Source organism: Microcaecilia unicolor, chromosome 12 (genome assembly GCF_901765095.1).
Source record: "Microcaecilia unicolor chromosome 12, aMicUni1.1, whole genome shotgun sequence".
Taxonomy (NCBI): domain Eukaryota; kingdom Metazoa; phylum Chordata; class Amphibia; order Gymnophiona; family Siphonopidae; genus Microcaecilia; species Microcaecilia unicolor.
Genome location: NC_044042.1, coordinates 106,390,316 through 106,413,432, shown reverse-complemented (window position 1 = coordinate 106,413,432; position 23,117 = coordinate 106,390,316). Strand labels below are relative to the sequence as shown.

The window sequence follows — 23,117 nt, the reverse complement described above, 5'->3', positions numbered from 1 at the left end:
CCAATAGTAGCAACATTCCATGTAGTAGCAACATTCCATGTAGAATCTCCAAAATAGTAGCAACATTCCATGTAGAATCTCCAATAGTAGCAACATTCCATGTAGTAGCAACATTCCATGTAGAATCTCCAATAGGATCTATTTTATTTTTGTTACATTTGTACCCTGCGCTTTCCCACTCATGGCAGGCTCAATGCGGCTTACATGGGGCAATGGAGGGTTAAGTGACTTGCCCAGAGTCACAAGGAGCTGCCTGTGCCTGAAGTGGGAATCCAACTCAGTTCCTCAGTTCCCCAGGACCAAAGTCCACCACCCTAACCACTAGGCCACTCCTCCACTGTTGCTACTATTTGAGATTCTACATGGAATGTTGCTATTCCACTAGCAACATTCCATGTAGAAGTCGGCCCTTGCAGATCACCAATGTGGCCGCGCAGCCTTCTACATGGGATGTTGCTAGTGGAATAGCAACATTCCATGTAGAATCTCCAATAGTAGCAACATTCCATGTAGAATCTCCAATAGTAGCAACATTCCATGTAGTAGCAACATTCCATGTAGAATCTCCAATAGTAGCAACATTCCATGTAGTAGCAACATTCCATGTAGAATCTCCAATAGTATCTATTTTATTTTTGTTACATTTGTACCCTGCGCTTTCCCACTCATGGCAGGCTCAATGCGGCTTACATGGGGCAATGGAGGGTTAAGTGACTTGCCCAGAGTCACAAGGAGCTGCCTGTGCCTGAAGTGGGAATCCAACTCAGTTCCTCAGTTCCCCAGGACCAAAGTCCACCACCCTAACCACTAGGCCACTCCTCCACTGTTGCTACTATTTGAGATTCTACATGGGATGTTGCTAGTGGGGGAATCAAACTCAGTTCCTCAGTTCCCCAGGACCAAAGTCCACCACCCTAACACTAGGCCACTCCTCCCTCTCAATGAATGAAGTATAAGGTTCATTTCGAGCTAGTAAATCAGTTAAATCCATCATGTATTTGGGTGCCAAACCATGAATGATTTTCTAAATGAATGTGTAGGTTTTGAAGATTATTCTAGGTCTGATTGGAAACCAGTGTAGTTTGGAAAGTAATGAATTTTGAAGCTCTCAGCGCAAGTCTCCCTGGCTATGTTTTAAGGTAGTTTGCATTTTATGATGCCACTGGAACATTTGTAGACTCAGGCTATCTTTTCCCTCCTTGCCTCACCAGCCGGCCACATTAAAAAAAATCAGAAACTCTTTACTGTCACTTTTGTAGGTGAGAAACCTCTGGCTTTCCTCTTGCACACACAGTGTTAAAACCTGCCTGGGTGCCTATAACACTGGGATATCCCTGAACACCTTGCGCTTTGTGGAAGGCTCCAGCATGTCCTGGCACAGAGAAGACAGTAGCTGCTTGTCTCAGACAGGCTCTGAGTAGAAAGGGTGCATTACTGCCCATATTTTCAGGTGCCAATCCCAGGTTTGGTTGTTAATGGATGGGCAGGTGGAAGGGAGCGAAGCTGCTTGTCTGCGCCCAGTGTGGCTGGAAGGCTTTGCTTCTTTCGTCTTTGTGGCTAAACGTCCAAATGCTACTTCAGCGCTGAAGTGTCAAGGGTTGGTCTGGGCATGTTCCTGGCTTCTCCTGTTGGAAGCTGACTCATCCTCAGATCAGCTCCTGTCATCTGATTTACGTAGCTGGAGGTAGAGTGATTCAGCAGAAAGGCAGTTTCCTTCCTGGGAGTTCATGCACCCACTTTGCAGAGTTTGGGGGGGGGGGGGGGTATAACCATCTCGGTGGCCTTAGTTCCTGCTGCTGCCTCCTGCCCAGAGAACAGTACATAAGAATAGTCGTAATGGATCAGACCAAAGGTCCATTAAGCCCAATATCCTCTTTACTATAGTGGCCAATCCAGATCACAAGTACCTGTCCTGGCAGGATCCCAAAAAGTAGGGAAATGGAGGGAAGAGATTGTGGTGGTTAGTGCACTAGATTGAGAACCTGGGAAAGTGGGTTCAACTCCCACTGTGGCTCCTTGTGACTCTGGGCAAGTCGCTTGTCCCGCCATTACCCCAGCTATAAAAAAGCTTAGACTGTGAGCCCACTAGGGACAAAGAAAGTACCAGCATATACATAGTAACATAGATGACGGCAGAAAAAGACCTGCACGGTCCATCCAGTCTGCCCAACAAGATAAACTTTTTGTGTATACCTTACCTTGATTTGTACCTGTCTTTTTCAGGGCACAGACCGTATAAGTCTGCCCAGCACTATCCCTGCCTCCCAACCACAGGCTCTGGCACAGACCATATAAGTCTGCCCAGCACAATCCCCGCCTCCCAACCCCGCCTCCCACCACCAGCTCTGGCAAAGATCGTAACAGACATATCCTAACTCTTCCTTTCCCTCACTAAGTTCTCCCCAATTGTCTTTACCATAAATTTATCTCACTCTACCATAACATCACCTTGATACTACTCACACCGGAATCGGTTAACGCCGATTGCGGTACTATGTAAGCCACATTGAGCCTGCAAAGAGGTGGAAAAATGTGAGATACAAATGCAACAAATAGATAAGAACAGACACAGCCTTACCTCAGTCCAAGCACCTCATGCACCTTCACACTGCCACCCACAGAATCAGTCTTACTTATCCCCACCCAATTGTTCTCCTAAGCCCTATTCAAGCACACCCAATTACACCCACCATATATACACCCCAAACACTTCTATATATCCTACCCGCCATGCAATTACACCCCTCCACACATCTCAGCCATCCACTTATATACGCACACATCCCCTATACATACTCTCATTAATATATATTCCACCTACATCCCACATATGCATCTATATTATGTTATACTTAATTTCCTACTTTACATAACAGAATTCTGTGTTACCTATTACTATGTAAGCTGCATTGAGCCTGCTTTTAGTGGGAAAGTGCGGGATACAAATATAATTAATAATAAATAACTCCTTATTTGCTCCTAACACTTTCCACCACAAACGCACCCATATTCCGTATCTAAACATATCCCTTGTACAAATTTATGATGGAAAGCATTGGCAATACTAGTATCTTAGGTAACCCAACTTCTTTCTTACTTGAGAGTCACATGATTTATCATACTACCCCTACATGATCTCCACCGGGAGGCCATTCCACACATCCACCATCCTTTCTGTGAAAGATTATATTCTCAGATTTGTCCTAAGCCTGTTTCCCCTTAACTTCATCCTATGCCCTCTCATTCCAGAGTTTTCCTTCATTTGAAAAAGGCTCACCTCCCGTACATTAATGCCACTGAGATACTTAAATGTTTCTATCGTATCCCCTCTCTCCCGCCTCTCTTTCAGCGTATTCATGTTGAGCAGGGGCGTATCTGAACTTCAACGGTAGGGGGGGGCCAGAGCCGAGGTGAGGGGGCACATTTTAGCCCCCCCCGGCGCCGCTGACCCCCCCCCCCCGCTGAAGACGACAACACCGCCACCGCCAGCACCTCCAAGTACTTTAACGCCCCCCCCCCCCGCTGAAGACGACGACACCACCACCCGCCCGCCCGACGACGACGATACCACCACCTGGCTCCAACTACTTTGAACACCCCCTCACTCTGCCGTCGCGCCTCACCTCCCTTTGCTGGCAGGGTATCCCAACCCCCGCCAGCTGAAGTCTCCTTCCTTCCTTCCTTCCTTTCATTTGGGTTTGGTTTCTGACGTCCTGCACGCACATACAACGTGCAAGACGTCAGACTCACAGAAACAAGTTCGGCTGGCGGGGGTTGGGGTCCCCCACCAACAAAGGGAGGTGAGGCGTGACGGCGGGAGGAGGGGGGGTTGAGAGGGTCGTTGGTAGGGGGGTCCAGGGGCAAATCTACGGGGGCCAGGCCCCTGTGGCTCCATAGCAGATACGCCCCTGATGTTGAGGTTCCTAAGCCTGGCCCTATCAGAGTCATTCCGTCTCATTTATCTTTTTTGTCACTCTTTTTTTTTTTTTTTCTGTACTTTTGGTCCAAGACCCTCTTATTTCTACAAGAAGCTCTCGCAGTGAGCATGATGTGTAGTGTTATAACAGGGCACCAGTGAAACGTGGTTGCACGTGTGTCTTTATAAAATACGAGCACAAATCCTGCCGTTGGTGAAACACATCCGTCTACATTTATACCTGGCTGCACTATCAGATAGGGCCGGATTCAGGAAATGGTGCTCAAAAGTCGGAGCGTTCAGCACAATTGTATAAAGATCGCTCTGGGCTGAGGGGACGTGCACAAAACTTACTAGGCCAGCAGCGTGCTTTTTTTCACCTGTTCCAGCCGGTTCCGCGAGCTCGGTAGTCAGGGGACAATGTGCAAAGGGGCTCTGTGGGCATTTTACTGTTTGTGGTGGCAGCCAGCGAAAATCACATGCTAAGCAATGCTAATGAACTCGTCAGTATTGGAATTTGCATTCCGAGTGAAGCACATCTGTTTTACGAGCAATGCACAGAAAGGCCCGCTTACCTTTTAGTGGGAGAAAATGTACAGATTTGGAGCAGCCATGGAAGGCAGTTCTTCATGTAGGCGGTGGGATAACCCATCTTGGGAGCAGAGATCCTCTTGGCTGACATGGGCAGGGCTGTTGGCAGACGTTGCAGAGCATAGGAGCCAACTTTTCAAAATGATTGGGGATGAATTTTTTTTTTTTTACAGGTGGTACATTCCCCCCTCCCCCTCTCCTCCCTCTCCCCCTCCTCCTGTCCTCCTCCCCTCCCTCTCCCCCTCCATTCATATCCAGCAATTCTCCTTTCTCCCCTACCCTCCCCTCTCATCCATGTCCAGTGATTGCTCCTCTCTTCTCTTCCCTCCCCTCCCCTCCCCTCCATGTCTAGTGACTCGCCCCAAACACCACCTGCCCCTTTTCAGCCCCCCCCCCCTCTTCTCTGAGTTCTAGACTCCCCTTCTCCGAGTTCCAGGCCCCCTCTCCTCTCCTCTCTGAGTGCCAGTCCCACCCCCAGCCCAACCTCTTCTCACACAACAATCTTCCGTCCTCGCCTTCCTGACGCCCAGAATTTAAAACTCATCGTACCTCGCTCGGTCCCGGCAGCAGTGAAAGGCGAGCAGGCTTGGCTTTAGCCTTCCCTTCTCTCTCAGCTCTGGTCCCGCCCTCGCAGAAACAGGAAATGAGGGCAGGACCAGAACTGAGAGAGAAGGGAAGGCTAAAGCCAAGCCTGCTCGCCTTTCACTGCTGCCGGGACCGAGGTAAGATGAGTTTTAAATTCTGGACGGCAGGAATGCGAGGACGGAGGACTGTTGAGGGAGAACAGGGCAGGAGGGTTAAAATATTGGGGGTGCTCGAGCACCCACAGCACCCACGGAGTCGGCACCTATGTTGCAGAGGACCTCGGTCATACTTCAGGGCAGGTCATAAGAACATAAACGTTGCCATGCTTGGATAGACCGAAGGTCAATCAAGTCCAGTATCCTGTTTCCAATGGTGGACAATCCAGGTTACAAGTACCTGGCAAGATCCCAGAACAGCAAGACAGATTTTATGCTGCTTATCTTAGAATATGCAGTGGATTTTCCCAAGTCCATCTTAATAATGGCTTATGGACTTTTCTTTTAGGTAATTATTCAAACTTTTTTCTTAAACCCAGCTAAGCTAACTTCTTTTACTACATTCTCTGGCAACGAATTCCAGAGTTTAATTGCACGTTGAGTGAAAAAAAATTTTCTCCGATTCATTTTAAATGTACTACTTTGTAGCTTCATTGCGTTCCCCCTAGTCCTAGTATTTTTGGAAATAGTACACAAGTGATTCTCGTCAACCCATTCCACTCCACTCAGTATTTTAGAGACCTCTGTCTTTTCTCCTCTCATCTGTCTTTTCTCCAAGCTGAAGGGCCCAAGCTGTTTCAGCCTTTCCTTAGAGGGAAGTCATCCCATCCCCTTTATTATTTTTGTCGCCCTTCTCTGTATCTTTTCTAATTCCACTGTATCTTTTTTTTGAGATGCGGTGAACAGAACTGCACACAGTATTTGAGGTGCGATCGCATTTTTGTTTTCCATTCCTTTCCTAATAATACCCAACATTCTATTCGCTTTCCTAGCCGCAGCAGCACACTGAGCAGAAGGTTTCAGTGTATTGTCGACGATGACACCCAGATCCCTTTCTTGGTCCGTAACTCTTAACGTGGAACCTTGCATGACGTAGCTATAATTCGGGTTCTTTTTCCCCACATGCATCACTTTGCACTTGCTCACATTAAACGTCATCTGCCATTTAGCCGCCCAGTCTCCCAGTCTCGTAAGGTCCTCTTGTAATTTTTCACAATCCTCTCGCGATTTAACAATCTTGAATAACTTTGTGTCTTCAGCATGTTTTATCACCTCACTAGTTACTCCCATCTCTAGATCATTTATAAATATGTTAAAAATCACCAGCCAAGTTTCCACATTCTACTTCTCCTGACAGTGAAAGGCAGCAGATTGAGGCTGTGTGCAGTGTTTGCACTCCCCAGCCACCCTTGCTTAAAATTTTTTTAAAAAATCATCTGTCTCCCTATGGCCCCAGCTGGGACGGCTTTGCATCAAATGTTTTTGAAAGAAAAAAGCTACCTACAGCTTTCGTACACGCAGCTTGTATGGTTTGTGTGTATGAAAGCTGTGGGTAGCATGTGGTGTTTTGTGCATGCGCAGCTTACCGATTTGTCTTCCCTCCCCCCACCACCACAGAGTTGCTCATTGTTTTTGTGAGCAGCCAGTGGCGTAGGAAGGGGGGGGGCGGTCCGCCCTGGGTGCACACCGCTGGGGGGTGTCGGCTCCGCGCTGGTGCACTGCCCTCTCTGCCCCGGAACAGGTTACTTCCTGTTCCGGGACAGAGACAGCAGTGAACCAGCGCGGAGCCGACACACCCCGGCAACGTGCAGTCGGGGCAGATCGGCCCTCCCGCCCGTCCCTCGCCGAAGGTATGCGCTCCAGCGGGAGGAGGGTGCGCCGCGCTGCACCCGGGGGGGGGGGGGTGCGCAGCGGCGACCCGCCCCGGGTGTCAGCTCCCCTCGCTATGGCTCTGTGAGCAGCTCATTTGCATGCGATTCCCTTTGGGAATATCTCGCTATTTTCAACTCTGTAACTTTTACCAAGGATCTCAACAAAGACGGATGTTTCTAGGGACTTGAGCACCCTTTATAAGATAGTGCTTATCGATGATTCCTGCACCCATGTTTGGGTTCCAGGACTTACGCCTACTGAAGACAGGTGTAATTCCTGGAGCCATTTTGGGTTGCACATCATGGAGTTTGGGCACCCTGCGCTATTGAGTATAGCGCAGCCAGACGCATGCGCAAATCCTAATGTCGGTAACTGTGTCCGATTATTGCTGTTAATTGGCAGTTTAACCAGTTAAACTCTGTGCGCATCTCAGGACCGCAGCCAAATGTGGGTGACCGTTATAGAATTGGGGGGGGGGGGGTGGGGATATTGGGTTTAATTGTGTATAAGATTTGCACCTGTGCCCACCATTCTCCCAAACTCCATTCCAGAACACACCTGTGCCTAATGTGCGTACAAGAATGCAAGGGGGAATTTTTTTTAATGAGAGAAAAGGGCAGTTGACATGCACGTCTGCATTACATATCTAAATGTATAGAATAATGCCATAAGCATGTGTGTTTATTTTATTTATTGGAATTTATTAACTGCCTTTATGAAGAGATTCACCCAAGGCGGTGTACAACAGGTACAGTTTAACATAAAACGTATAATTTTGTTAACAGCGTAACAATAGTAAAATAACCAAGAATAAACAAATAGCTGCTGGCTAAATCCAGAGGTCTGTATTCTGTCCTTATCCTTCTTGACCTATCTGCTGCCTTCGACACTGTTGACCACACCCTACTCCTAGATACGCTGTCCTCGATTGGATTCCAGGGCCCTGTTCTTTCTTGGTTCTCCTCCTACCTCTCACTTCGCACTTTCAGTGTTCACTCTGGAGGTTCCTCTTCAACTTCCATCTCGCTTTCAGTTGGTGTCCCCCAGGGTTCTGTCCTTGGACCCCTCCGTTTCACCATCTATACCTCTTCCCTTGGTACCCTGATTTCATCTCATGGCTTTCAATACCATCTCTATGCAGATGTCTCTCAGATGTACATCTCCAGCCATGAAATCACAACCGTAATCCAGGACAAAATTTCATCCTGCTTATCTGACCTTGCTGCTTGGATGTCTCTTCGCCATCGGAAGCTAAACATGACTAAAACTGAACTTCTCATTTTTCCCCCTAAACCCACCTCACCTCTTCCCCCATTCTCTATCTCTGTTAATGGCTCTCACATCCTCCCTGTCTCCTCGGCTCGTAATCTTGGCGTCATCTTTCATTCCTCTCTCTCCTTCTCTGCACATATTCAACAGATCGCCAAAACCTGTCTTTTCTTTATCTACAACATTAGCAAAATTTGCCCCTTCCTTTCTGAATACGCTGCCAAAACCCTTATCCAAACCCTTGTCACCTCTCGCTTGGATTATTGCAATTTACTTCTCACTGGCCTTCCTCTCAGCCATCTCTCTCCTCTCCAGTCTGTCCAAAATTCTGCAGCACGGCTTATTTTCTACCAAAATTGTTATACCCACACTAGCCCACTCCTCAAGTCACTTCACTGGCTCCCTGTCCGCTTCCGCATACAGTTCAAACTTCTCTTACTGACCTTTAAATGCATCCATTCTGCAGCCCCCCATTACCTCTCCACTCTCATCTCTCCCTACATTCCTTCCCGTGACCTCCGCTCGCTGGACAAATCTCTCTTGTTGTCCCCCTTCTCCTCCACCACTAACTCTAGGCTTCGTCCCTTTTCCCTCGCAGCACCTTATGCCTGGAATAGACTTCCTGAGCCTATACGTATAGCTCCATCTCTACCTGTTTTCAAATCTATGCTGAAAACCCACCTTTTCACCACTGCCTTTGACTCCTAGCCACTACTCAATTTGCCCTCCCCTTGTTCCTTCTCACCCAGTACTTTCCTTGTCCTTAATTGTTTTGCCTGTCTTATTTTTAGATTGTAAGCTCTTTTGAACAGGGATTGTCTCTCTCTATGTTGGATGTTCAGCGCTGCGTGCGTCTGGTAGCGCTATACAAATGTTAATAATAATCCTATATAATAAAACGCACCGCCAATGTTCTGAAGCCGAGAAAGTGAAACCTTCAAGACTTGAAGCATTCCTGCAACGTTCGGGAACTACAGCTTCAGAATGTTGGAGGTGTGTTTTATTATACAGGATGTGCTTGGTGCTTTTCTGTAGCACATGGGGGGAATTTAATATATGCTGATTAAAGTGGAGGAGTGGCTGGGGGGGGGGAGGGAAAAAGGAGAATTGCTGGGTGGCTGGAGGGGGGGCAGGGGACACAGGAGAATCGCTGGGTGACTGGAGGGGGAGCAGGAGTCACTTGCTGAGTGGCTGGAGGGGGGCAGGGGACAGAAGAGCATTGGTGGGTGGCTGGAGGGGGGCAAGGGAAAAAGTAGAATCGCTGGGTGGCTGGAGGGGGAGCAGGGGAGAGAGGAGAATCACTGGGTGACTTGGAAGGGGGGACAGAGGAGACACACTCACACCCAGCAGTCTCACTCTCTCTCTGTCACACACATACACTCGCACATTCACTCTCTCTCACACACAGTCACTCTCACACACACTCTCTCAAATATACACACTCCGAGGAAAACCTTGCTAGCGCCCGTTTCATTTGTGTCAGAAACGGGCCTGTTTTACTAGTAGTACAATAAATGAGGTAAACTTGAAAACAGCAAATTAAAACCTAATAATAGGATTACCATGAAACAGGATCAAGGCATTGTCTGCCTCGATGCTATTCTGTAAATATCCTATTAACTTTTACGGTGTTTATTTGCAAGGGGGCATATGCAGGAGACGAGCTTACCAGGTGGGCACCTACTTATCCATGTATCATATAGAATAGTGCTGTGGTATCTAGGGTCCTGCATTTAGACCAGCTCAGTGGCTGGCGGAATTGTGCGTGTCTACTTGCTGGGCGCACCAGTACTGGAGTATGCTTGTATTCTCTCAACGCCCGGGTTCAACTATATTTTATTTTATTTATTTATTTGTTACATTTGTATCCCACATTTTCCCACCTATTTGTAGGCTCAATGTGGCTTACATTGCACCGGAGAGGTGTTTGCAGACTCGGTGTAAACAAATACAAAGTGATATTGTGGTAAGATAAAGTTCACGTGGCACAGCCACATTAGGGAATCGTACAACGGAAGAGTTGTGTTATGTCCATTACGTACTTTAGTTTTGTTGTGTTGCAGAGATCAGGCATTTATGTTGGATCGGTAGGGTCCTTTTTAAACAGGTTAGTTTTTCGTTTTTTCCGGAAGTTTAGGTGGTCGTACGTAGTTTTCAAGGCTTTTGGTAATGCGTTGCACACGTGTGTGCTTATGTAGGAAAAACTGGACGCATAAGTTGATTGTATTTGAGTCCTTTGCAGCTTGGGTAGTGCAGATTTAGGTACGTTCGTGTTGATTCGGATGTGTTTCTAGTTGGTAGGTTGATTGTCTTGTCATGTATCCCGGGGCTTCACCGTAGATAATTTTGTGAACCAGAGTGCAGATTTTGAAAGCAATGCATTCTATAGAATGGGCACCTACATAGAGTTGCCCAATAATTAAGGATGCCAACTGGATCCAGTCCTTACCCCATTGCATGCAGGGACTTGTAGTCCTTAATTTCTATTTGCATTCCCTAACAAAAGTAAGACTACAAGTCCCAGTGTGCACTGAGGTAAACCCATGACTGGATCAACCCTGTGTTGCAAATCTGGATCCAGTTGGCAGCCATACCTATAATAAAATTACCTCTAAATTTGCAGAGGTTGGGGTGTGTGTATATCTATCTATCTGTCTATCTACAACGTTCTGAAGCTGACTCCGTGGCTTCAGTGAAGGGTTCGTAACATTCGTAAGTCTGTCACATCTCTCTCTGCCCCACCCTCGCGTCAAAACGTGATGACATCGAGGGCGGGTAATCAGAAGGCAGGACTGAGGGAACGAATTCGAAGGCTAGAGACAAGCAGGCTAGAGATGGTCAGGGCTTTCAATAACGCCGCCGCTTCGACGGAGCTAATCAGGGGACAGAGGACAATCACTAGGTGGCTGGAGGGGGGGCAGGGGAGAGAGGAGAATCGCTGGATGGCTCGAGGGGGGGCAGGGAGACAGGATAGAAATAAGTAGTAGTAGTAGAATCGCTGGATGGCTGGAGGGGGACAGGGGAGAGAGGACAATCTCTCACACACACTCACACACTCTCTCTCTCTCTCTCTCTCTCTCTCTCACACACACACACACACTCACACACTCTCTCTGTTACACACACACACATACACCCACGGTGCTGCCAACCACACAGAGGGGGGGAGAGGCAGGGGTCCTGAGACCACAGGGGAGGGGAACACAGAGGGGGGGGGAGGGGGACCTAAGACCTGAAAGGGGGGAGGGGATCCTGAAACCGGAGGGGAGGGGGTCCTGAGACCACAGAGGGAGGGGGGAGGTATCTCTGTCACACACACTCTCTCACAGTCAGTGTCTTTCTCTCTCTCACTCTCACACAGTCTCTCACACTGTATCACATTCACTCTCTATGTGTCACACAGTCACTCACACACTCTCGGTCTCACACACTCTGTCTCATACACTCTCTCAGTCTCACAGAGAGTCTGTGTATCGCACACATACTTTCTCACATTATGTCTGACACACACTCTCTCTCACACTCACCCACAGTGTATCTGTGTGAAATACACTCTCTCACACACTCACTGTGTCTCACATACGCATTCGCACACACTCTCATTCTCACACACACACTCTCTCTCTCACAGATACACTCGCACCCAGACTCTCTCTCTCTCTGTCACACACACTCTCTCAAACATACACACTCCAAGGAAAACCTTGCTAGCGCCCGTTTCATTTGTGTCAGAAATGGGCCTTATTTACTAGTGTGTGTGTGTGTGTGTGTGTGTGTGTGTATATATATATATATATATATATATATATATATACTAGTAAAAAAGCCCCGTTTCTGATGCAAATGAAACGGGGGCTAGCAATGTTTTCTTCTGTGTGCATGTGGGAGTGTGTGTGTCCCTGCCCTCTGGCCTCTCTCCCCTCCCCCCTCTGAGTCCTTCACTGTTACAGAGCCAGCGATTTGATTTCGTGCTCTGCTGTTTTCCTTCACTGACTGTGTTACAGAGAGGGCGGGGCAGACACTCATAGGGAAACCGGATATCTCGCCCCCTTCACACTTCCGGCTGGAGGCTTCATAGAACGTTGGTTTTGCCTTTTATATAGATACTAGTAAAAAAGGCCCGTTTCTGACACAAATGAAACGGGCGCTAGCAAGGTTTTCCTCGGAGTGTGTATGTTTGGGAGAGTGTATGTGAGAGTGACTGTTTGAGAGTCAGAGTTAAAGTGTGAGTGTGTGAGAGAGAGAGTGTGTTTGTGAGAGAGTGTGTGTGTGAGAATGAGAGTGTGTGCAAGTGTGTATGTGAGACACAGTGTGATAGAGTGTGTGTGTGTGCCCATCCATGCTCCTCTGTCCCCTGCCCCCTCCATTCATCCCTATCCAGCATTTTCCCTCTCTGCCTGAGGCCTGCCCTGCAATCCATATCCATCCATGCCCATCTGTCCCCTCCATTCATCCCTATCCAGCAATTCCCCTCTCCCTGAGTCCTGCCCTTCCAATCCATGCCCATCCATGCTCATCTGTCACCTGGCCCCTCCATTTTTCCCTATCCAGCATTTCCCCTCTCTGCCTGAGGCCTGCTCTGCAATCCATATCCATCCATGCCCATCTGTCCCCTCCATTCATCCCTATCCAGCAATTCCCCTCTCCCTGAGTCCTGCCCTTCCAATCCATGCCCATCCATGCTCATCTGTCACCTGGCCCCTCCATTTTTCCGTATCCAGCATTTCCCCTCTCTGCCTGAGGCCTGTCCTGCAATCCATATCCATCCATGGCCATCTGTCTCCTCCATTCATCCCTATCCAGCAATTCCCCTCTCCCTGAGTCCTGCCCTTCCAATCCATGCTCCTCTGTCACCTGGCCCCTCCATTCATCCCTATCCAGCAATTCCCCTCTCCCTGAGTCCTGCCCTTCCAATCCATGCCCATCCATGCTCATCTGTCACCTGGCCCCTCCATTTTTCCCTATCCAGCATTTCCCCTCTCTGCCTGAGGCCTGCCCTGCAATCCATATCCATCCATGGCCATCTGTCCCCTCCATTCATTCTTATCCAGCAATTCCCGTCTCCCTGAGTCCTGCCCTCCCAATCCATGCCCATCCATGCTCCTCTGTCCCCTGCCGCCTCCATTCATCCTTTTGCAGCAAGTCCCCTGTCTCCCTTTCATGACCCCCCTTGCATCCATGCTCCTCTCTCTCCCATATCCCAGCCTGGGCCGCCCTCTTCTCCCCACCCCCCCCCCCTTCGCATCCATGCTGTCGTTTCTCCCCTGCCCTCCCGCTCCCATTGTTGTTCTTTAGTGGCCACCCTCTTCTCTCCCCCCAACATGGTTGTTTGTTTTTTTTTTTCTTGTTTTTAAATTTACCTCCGTGCCGGTTCCGGCAGCGAAGCGTCAGGGAAGGAGGCGGCGCTCCCGACGTCTAGGTTTCCCTTCGCTGTGTTCCGCCTTCTTTTGACGTCATCCTTGACGTCAGAAGAAGGCGGAACACAGCGAAGGGAAGGCTAGACGTCGAGAGCGCCGCCTCCTTCCCTGACGCTTCGCTGCCGAGCGTTGCGATTGGTTGAGTGTCATTGCTCCGCCCTCGACGTCATCACGTTTGACGCGTGGGCGGGGCAGACACAATGCGATCTCACCCCCTTCACTTTAGAATGTTGGCTAACAGAGGCTTCATTAGAACGTTGGAGGTGCGTTTTATATAGAGAGATATATGTAGATATATATATATATATATAGATAGATATATATATATATACCACAGGCAAAACAAAAAAAGAGGTTTTAATGCCCCTTTATAAGTCGTTGGTGAGGCCCCACCTGGAGTATTGTGTTCAGTTTTGGAGGCCGTATCTTGCTAAGGATGTAAAAAGAATTGAAGCGGTGCAAAGAAAAGCTACGAGAATGGTATGGGATTTGCGTTACAAGACGTATGAGGAGAGACTTGTTGACCTGAACATGTATACCCTGGAGGAAAGGAGAAACAGGGGTGCTATGATATAGACGTTCAAATATTTGAAAGGTATTAAATAAACCTTTTCCGTAGATGGGAAGGCGGTAGAACTAGAGGACATGAAATGAGATTGAAGGGGGGCAGACTCAAGAAAAAAAATGTCAGGAAGTATTTTTTCACGGAGAGAGTGGTGGATACTTGGAATGCCTTCCCGCGGGAGGTGTGGAGATGAAAACGGTAACGGAATTCAAAAATGTGTGGGATAAACAAAGGAATCCTGTTCAGAAAGAATGGATCCTCAGAAGCTTAGCGGAGATTGGGTGGCAGAGCCGGTGGTGGGAGGCGGGGCTAGTGGTTGGGAGGTGGGGCTAGTGCTGGGCAGACTTCTACGGCCTGTGCCCTGAAAATGGCAGATACAAATCAAGGTCAGGTATACACATAAAGCAGCACATATGAGTTTATCTTGTGGACAGACTGGATGGACCGTGCAGGTCTTTTTCTGCCGTCATCTACTATGTTGGTATTTTCATTGGATGTTGCTGTTTTTTACCCCTCACATTATGTGTTCTTAGCATCCATCTAGATGCCAACCAGATTTTGGTTTCAGTGTCAAAACAGGGCCAAAATCCGTATTCAGCCCCGTTTCAGTTTTGGCTGAAAATGCCAGTGCGCTTTCAGCTGGAACCGAAACTGTGAGGCGTCGTTTCCTGGAACCCTTCCCCCCCGTAGCCCACTGTGTCATTGGTAGGTAGGGGGTGCAGGAACGATCCCACTCTTTGCTGCGCATGGCAAACTCGTGCTTCAAAATGGCTTTTGCTCACCTTGTGTTGCTCTGCTTTACAGACTCTTGACTGGAGCACCCCAGGAGCTGGCCGCGCCTGGCCAGAATGCCAACCGCACAGGCGCCGTCTACTACTGCCCCCTGTCTACTGAGATGACTGATTGCAAGAGGATGAACATTCAGCTAACGAGTACGTAAGGCATCTTGGAAGGGGAGGGAAGTGAGATTACCGGGGACCAAATGTATTGAAGGGCCATTGTGATTCTGTGAAATTGAAACTGAAGTCGATGATGGCTGTTGAGGCTCACTTAGTCGCTGTCTGTTGATGTGATTCTTACATATTGTTTATTTTACTTTTAACACTTTTTTAAAAGATGGTATATATTTCATAGATATCTTTATATATATTTATACAGCTATTTATAATTATTTATATTTTTTCAATGTAATCGTTATTTTACTTGTCTGTAAGGACCCCTGTAGCCAAAACACATGTCATGGATGTCCATGCATCCTGTATTTTATCATTGGAGAATAAACTATTGCTTGCTTTTGGATCCCTTGAATTTTTTTGTACCTTTGCTCATTTTGGCAGTCATAGCACATAAGCACTGCCACACTGGGAAAAGACCAAAGGCCCATCAGGCCCAGCACTCTGTCTCCGAAAGCGGCCAATCCAGGCCCGAAGAACCTGGCAAAAACCCAAAATTTAATAACGATCAATGGACTTTTCCTTCAGAAATCTGTCCAGACCCCTTTTAAACTCAGCAAGGCCAGCTGCCGTCACTACCTTCTCCGGCAATGAGTTCCAGAGTCTGTCTACGTGCTGAGTAAAGAAAAACTTTCTCTGATTTGTTTTAAACCTACCACATTCTAATTTCATCTTGTGTCCCCTGGTTCTATTATTATTAGAAAGCGTAAACAAACGCTTCACATCTGTCTGCTCTATCCCGCTCATTATTTTGTAAACCTATATCATATCACCTCTCAGCCACCTTCTCTCCAGGCTAAAGAGTCCTAGCCGTCTTAATCTCTCCTCATAGGGTTGTTGTCCCATCCCTTTTATCATTTTTGTCGCCTTTTCTCTGCACCTTCTCCAATTCCTTTATATCTTTTTTTGAGATGAGGCGACCAGAACTGAACACAATACTCCAGGTGCGGTCGCACCATGGAGCGATATAACGGCATTATAACATCCTCATGCTTGGTTTCCATCCCTTTTCTAATAATACTCAACATTCTGTTCGCATTCTTAGCCGCCGCAGCACATTGAGCTGAAGATTTCAACGTTCTATCCACGATGACTCCCAGATCCCTTTCTCGGTCCGTAACTCCTAACGCGGAACCTTGCATGACATAGCTGTAATTAGGGTTCCTCCTTCCCACATGCATCACTTTGCACTTGTCAATGTTCAACTTAATCTGCCATTTGGATGCCCAATCCCCCAGTGTCACGAGGTCTTCTTGTAATTTTTCACACTCCTCCCGCGACGAGACAACCCTGGATAACTTTGTGTCATCTGCGAATTTAATTACCTCTTTGTTTTCTGTTTGTGGCTTGTGGAAGTTTTGTTTCCCCTTTTCCTGTTCTTGTTGTAGTGTTGTGGGTCCCAGTTGTCTTCTAGCTTTCCTGTTGCTTCTTTCCCATTGGGTTCGTTTAGGTCTGTCTCTAGCTTTGTTCCCTCGCTCTCCCATCGCTGAGGATCCTCTATTCCTACCCCAGGCTCGCTTGAATTTTCTTCCGGTTTTCACCTCTGCCACCTCCTCGGGAGGTGCAGCTGTACATCCATCAGCCTTTCTGGGAAGAAATACTTTCCACAGTTACTTGGGAATCTCTCCGAGCATAGGACTTTATCCCATTTTCTGTTCATATCTTTTATTTGTCTGAGAACGCCAGTTGGCATTTCACTAGTACAGGGCCAATAAATGGAAATGGACGAGTTTTTAGATCACCATGTAGGAACAGGGCCGGCTTTACCATTGAGTGACTGTGGTGTTCTGCTTAGAAGCTTTAACGTGGGCCATGGGACCTCAAATTTTAACCACATATCAATTCCGGTTCTTATACCTGGTGCTGTCCTTGAGGAGTGGAGGGGTAACCTAACGGTTAAAGCAACGGACTGAGAACCGACAAAGTCAGGGTTCAAATTGCACCATTGATCCTAGTGCTGGGCAGACTTCTACGGTCTGTGCCCTGAAAATGGCAGATACAAATCAAGGTCAGGTATACACAAAAAGTAGCACATATGAGTTTATCTTGTTGGGCAGACTGGATGGACCGTGCAGGTCTTTTTCTGCCGTCATCTACTATGTTACTATGTTATGGTATTGGGCAAGTGGCTTAACCCTCCAGGGAAAGAAAAATAACTTCTTAAGCATCTTCTGAAAAAGACATGAGCTAAATCCAAATCCTCGCAAATAATATTCACCGCATAGGAGCCAGCTCTGTGGGTGTTTGATCACCCCCAATACTGAGCAAACTTCTTGACTGGGGGATAATTTCCGTTCGGTGTAGCATCCCCAATCATTTTTGAAAAGTTGGCCCCATGCAAAATGAGGCAAGAACAGTTAAGCACCCAAGAGAAAGATTCTCGAAGTCCGGCAATACTTTCTTGAAGAATCTTAATGCTGTATGTTGAGAGGACTCGACACAGCTATGTTTTGTCAGCTAGCGCCTGCATCAGGAGTCTTCTAACCTTAACATTTAGAAAACACATACATAACTAAGCACATAACATGCCTATAAAAACAATGGCAAAAATATTACATAATCATGACTGGATGGAAAAAGTAGGGGCAGACGATCTTCCACAGATCAAAAATTTCTTCTACACACGGGACTGTGTTTCAGCGGTAAGGACCTGCCTGCCTTGGGGTCACACAACCTGGTGTTTTCAAAAGGCTCAAAATTGAAGCAGCGATCAGGGCCGCCGAGAGGGGGGGACAGGGGGGACAAAAGTCCCCGGGCCTCCAGAGAGGGTCCGGCGACACCACAGTCCGACCCGCCCTCCCTCCGTCGTTCCCAGCACTAACCTTAAATGCCTCCTTTCACCACGTTCGCAGCAGCAGGGCAGGCCACTCCTTCCTTCCGTGTCCCGCCCTCGCCTGACGTAACGTCCACGAGGGCGGGGCACGGAAGGAAGGAGAGGTCTGCCCTGCTGCTGCTTGCTGCAAACGTGCTGAAAGGAGCCGTTTAAGGTTAGTGCAGGGCCCGGTAGCGGGTGGAGGGGGGGCCCGGCGACGACGACGACCTCGGGTGGTGGGGGGGCCCGGGGGCGGCCTTGTCCCGGGCCCAGCTCTGGCTCTTGGCGGCCCTGGCAGTGATGCACGAAAGAGAGCTATTCTCAGCTCACACAGAATGGATGTTCCTGTGTTCAAGAAATACCACTAGATGCATCTGAACGCGGCAATGCTGTGTGAGCTTAGATGAGCTCGCTTTCTTGCACCACTGCTTCAATTTGAGCCTTTTGATGACACCAGGTTGTGTGACCCCGAGGCAGTCGGGTCTTTACCGCCAGAACACGCCATGCCTCAGTTCATGTCCTCTAGGTCTGTCAGACCCGTGAGTTCTTGTACCAAGTAGAGCGCTGCCAAGCCTGGTACTCGGACCAGGTTCTGCTTGGTGGCCGGACAACCCCGGGTTTCACAGGTTGAGCCCTTAGGTGCGGGCGTCCTGCGGGTCTTACGAGATGGAGCAGGAAGCAGGGTGATGAACGTGACAGGCAGCAGGCAAGAGAGTGATCCAGGTACAGGCAGAGTCAGTAGGCAGGCAGACATGAGAGTAATCCAGATACAGGCAAGATCAGTAGGCAGGCAGCAAACACGAGTAATCTAGATACAGGCAGAGTCAGTAGGCAGGCAGCAGACACAAGAGTAATCCAGGTACAGGCAGAGTCCGTAACGAAGAACAAAGTAGAGGAGAAGCACACTACTGAGCAAGTAACACCAGCCAAAGCAAGGAGTTTAGGGAGAGCTCAGCTGATAAAGTGCTGGCATCTGACATCAGCAGGGAGAAGAAGGGGCATAGCTATAGGACAAGAGCAGGAGAAGGAGGAACCGGAAGACCAATAGGAGAGAAGCAAGGGAAGCCAGGCAGAGGAAGAGCATATTCATTGGGGAAATCCTGAAAATCTGACTGGGTTGGGGCCCTCGAGGACAGATATTGAATGCCTCTGCCCTATACTTATGAGCTGAGAAGAGGCTGACTGGGGGTGGGATCAGCACGTAAGCATCAGGGACGTAGCCAGACCTCAATGTTTGGGGGGGGGGGGTCTGGAGCCGAAAGTAGAGGGGGGGCACAGTTTGGCCTGCCTCTGTTACGTCCCTCACCTGGTGCCAGGCCTGCGCGGCCGATTCGCCGGCGAGTCGTGGCCCGGCGAAGATAGTCGGCCATCTTGGTGTTGGTTAGCTTCAGGAAGGAAGGAGGGTCTGTTTCTGTTTCCTATTTCTGGCAACCATCATCTGGGTTGGATCAATGGCCGCAGCCATCTTGGATAGATCAGGTCCTGGGAAGCCATCTTGGAGTAACGAGGTCAGGAAGGAAGCCCATATTTGGACGTAGGCACCTCTGCTGATGGGGGCAGCCATCTTGAATCAGCTGCACATGCTTGAGCCTAATTCCTCCACTACTTAAGGCCCTGCCTTCAGTCCTTCGTTGCTTTGGCCTCAATTGTCTCAGAGGTCCACGCCGGAGTTCTGTTCACCGGCTTTCCTCAGTTCCTGTATTCCTGTGTACCAGACCTCGGCTTGTTTTCCTGACCACGATTGTTTGCTGCCTGCCTAGACCTTGGACTGGTTTGACTATTCTTTGCCCTACGGATTACTTGGCTATTGGACTGTGTCTGCTTGCCCGTCAGCCTGGTCAGCGGCTGTGCAACCCCGCCAGTTCCAGAAGTCCTGGTGGCCACCTGCAGCTGGGAGCTCAACTCTTGGTGAACGGTGGTCGCTTCCCAGGTGAAGCTAGAGGTTGTCTAGTTGCCTGACCAAGTGTGGCGTCACTCCATCTCTGCCGTGCTCAGTCAGGGCACAGGAGCTCACTACTACCGGGTCATAACAGCCTCCCTGCTGCAACCGCATATACCTTGGCTGGTGGGGAACCCCAACCTCTTCCAGATGAAGCTTTTCTCCAAAACTGTTCTTTAAGCATTGCCTGCCCTGCTTCTCCTCACATTGCGTTCATGCTCGGTTTTACTGAAACCAGGGACCCTGGATCCAATTTGAGGAGGCACCCTATGCCCCCCCACCCCCGTAGCTACGCCGCTGGTATGCATGCACTTCAATGTTTAGAGCAGAGCCAAAAAAGTAGCACAGTGAGCCCCAAGAAATGGTGTGGAGAAACAAAATTTATTATGTGCACTTACCGAGGGGCGTGCTTTGGCATCCCGTGGTAATTTTGCACGTGTGTTCTACCCACACACTAAACTAATAAAATTTATTTAGCGTTGGGAGCAGGTGGGGGTGAAGAGTAGGCACCTCAGCCCTTACCTCCTATAAAATAGGTATCTGTAAGTGGCCACTTGCTAATGGGAAAATTAGCGCGTGGCCATTTGTTCAAAAAGTAGGAAAAATTACCATTTTATCCATGTGGTAAAAGTGCCCCTGGCACATGGGAATAATGTAGTAGATGACGGCAGAAAAAGACCTACATTGTCCATCCAGTCTGCCCAACAAGATAAACTCATATGTGCTACTTTTTGTGTATACCTGACCTTGATTTGTATCTGCCATTTTCAGGGCACAGACCGTAGAAGTCTGCCCAGCACTAGCCCCGCCTCCCAACTACCAGCCCCACCTCCCACCACCAGCTCTCACCACATGTAAAACTGTCATGCCAATAAAGTTATCTGAATCTGACAGGGTACCACAAGGCTAGTGGGCTACCAGAAATCCCTTTTCACTGGCCCATTCAAATCATTTTCTGACGATGGGGTTAAGTGGCTGGACTGGAGCAGGTGCCCCCTGGGGAATCTGAGCTGAAGTGGACCTGGACTGGAACCGCTCTGGCATTTAATTTCAGGGTTCATTGATGAATGAACTCTAGGTTTAAGGAAAGCATGCTGAGAGGTTGCAGGAGAAGGCTGCAGAGAAAACAGTTGCAATGAGCCCCACTGCCCACAGGAGGCGATGAGACTTGTGTGCTGCCTGGTATCCTCCCTTTTCCCCTACACTGAATAGGTTACAAGGCTTAGGCCAAGTTTCAGACCCACGTAAGCAATGCTGTAAGGCCACTTTTTACTACAGTCTGGTAAAAGGGCCCCTAAGAGACCTGATACGGGCCATGTTTCAGCAGTACGCCTGCATCAGGGGTCTATAATCAAAGCACAATGTTTACATTTATATTTGCGTAACAAAATTATACATACATACATACATAGATATCATGTAAATTAAAGGCCGACCGAAACTGCTTTATTTTTTCAGTTTCGGCCAAAACCAAATCCGAAAGCTAAAGTTTGGTTGTGTGAACGTGAACCAGTGAGGCCCACCAGGGATTGTTAGAACTTCCAGTCGGCAGCCCTTTGCTAAACTCACAGGAGATTATTACTTTCCAGTCCCAGGAATGGCAAGTACAGGCTGACAACTGGGAGAGTCATTTTAACAAGGACTTCTCAGCAAGTCTGGCATGTTTAGGTTCCTAAGTCAATGCAGATGTAGTTAAACATCCTCTGAGACAGGAAGTTTGTGAGAATATGTTAAAAAAAAAATTTGATTATCCGCTTTTTATGTTTACCCAAACTGTGCAGAAATTGAAACGTTTCCCATTTTGTATCTAGTTAAAGGACAAGCGTGATATAGATTTCTACTAAAATAAGTAAAGGAGTCCAGTGGCGGGCCCAAGGCAAGTTGTCACCTGAGACGGAGCTAAGATGCTGCCCCCCCTCCAGGCCGAGATGCATTTACCTGTTTCATCATGTTCCGAACCCGGCAGCGATTCCCATACACTGCCCTGCTGCCGGCACCTGCCTTTTCCCTTTATTGCAGCTGCCTGAGCCTCTGACGAAACAGGAAGTTATATCAGAGAGGAAACCGCAGTAAAGGGTAGAGGCGGGTGCCAGCAGCAGGGCAGCGTATGAGAATCGCCGCTGCTGCCTGGTTTGGAATGTGAGGAAACAGGTAAACGCCGCAAACGGGGTAGCCACTCCCCGAAGACTCAGGAGATGCCAGCCCACCTCAGGTGGTCGGGCCGCAGCCTGATGCAAAATCTAGCCCATTGATGTTACTGAATGCAAGGAACGTCGGCTCTGAAAAATTACAATCAAGAGCAATACACATCTCGAATTATTTTTTAATATATAAACTTCATTTCATTGTAATATTTCCGTACCAGCGCTGTAAGCTGACCAGTTTTGTGCTTGAAAACAGTCACTGCAGATTCCTGTCTCATAGAGTCTGGCTTCTGATGCCACATCTATATATATAAAAGGCACCTCCAACGTTCCATTGAAGCCTCAAGCCGGAAACTTGAGGCGCCCGAGATATCTGGTTTGGCCTGCAGGCTGCAGTCACTGTAGCTCCGCCCTCACGTCTAAACACGATGACGTAGAGGGCGGGGGCGGGACTCCAGTCAGTGTACCTCCGCCCTCGCCTCAACGCGCGATGACGCAGAGAGCGCGCCGGGGAACACACAACGCACGACTTCCACAGTGACAGCTGCTGGGAGAGCGCTCCGAACTTTACTCGCACAAACTCGCAACCGTCTCACTGATGGACGAAGGGAGGGAGAGGACAGGTCTGGAACTCGGAAGGGAGATACGGAGGGGGGTCTGGAACTCGGCAGGGAGGGAGGGAGGACGGGGGGGGGGGGGGAGGGGGAGGGGGAATTACCCTGCTAGCGCCCGTTTCATTTTTCCCCGAACGGGCATTTCTTACTAGTGTTAGATTAAAACACTGCATCTTTCTCATATCCAGTGGAGCCTGGAAATTCTTTAGAATCGCCCAAATAGTATCCAAGCTAGAATATATATATAATAATTTAAATAATGAAAGATCATATTTTACCTCCAAGCAAAATCACCTCTGCACACATGGACCTCAGCTAATGAAAACTGAAACTAAAAGCCAGTACGCTGCAGTGCTTTTACAATGGCTGACTTTATGCCACATTTGGAATGACAGCGGATGTCTTAACTCCACACTGAGGCTAATTCCTAAGGAGCTCATCATC

General features: G+C 48.5%; 1 protein-coding gene across 1 annotated transcript in view; it reads left to right on the top strand.

The window, feature by feature from the left end:
* The window catches only part of ITGA3 (integrin subunit alpha 3), a 162,907-nt gene that overhangs the window by 51,967 nt on the left and 87,823 nt on the right, over positions 1–23,117 (top strand). The window contains exon 3 of the mRNA XM_030220498.1: positions 15,016–15,143. Coding sequence (XP_030076358.1) covers positions 15,016–15,143 — 128 coding nt within the window. The remainder of the gene's footprint in view (positions 1–15,015; positions 15,144–23,117) is intronic.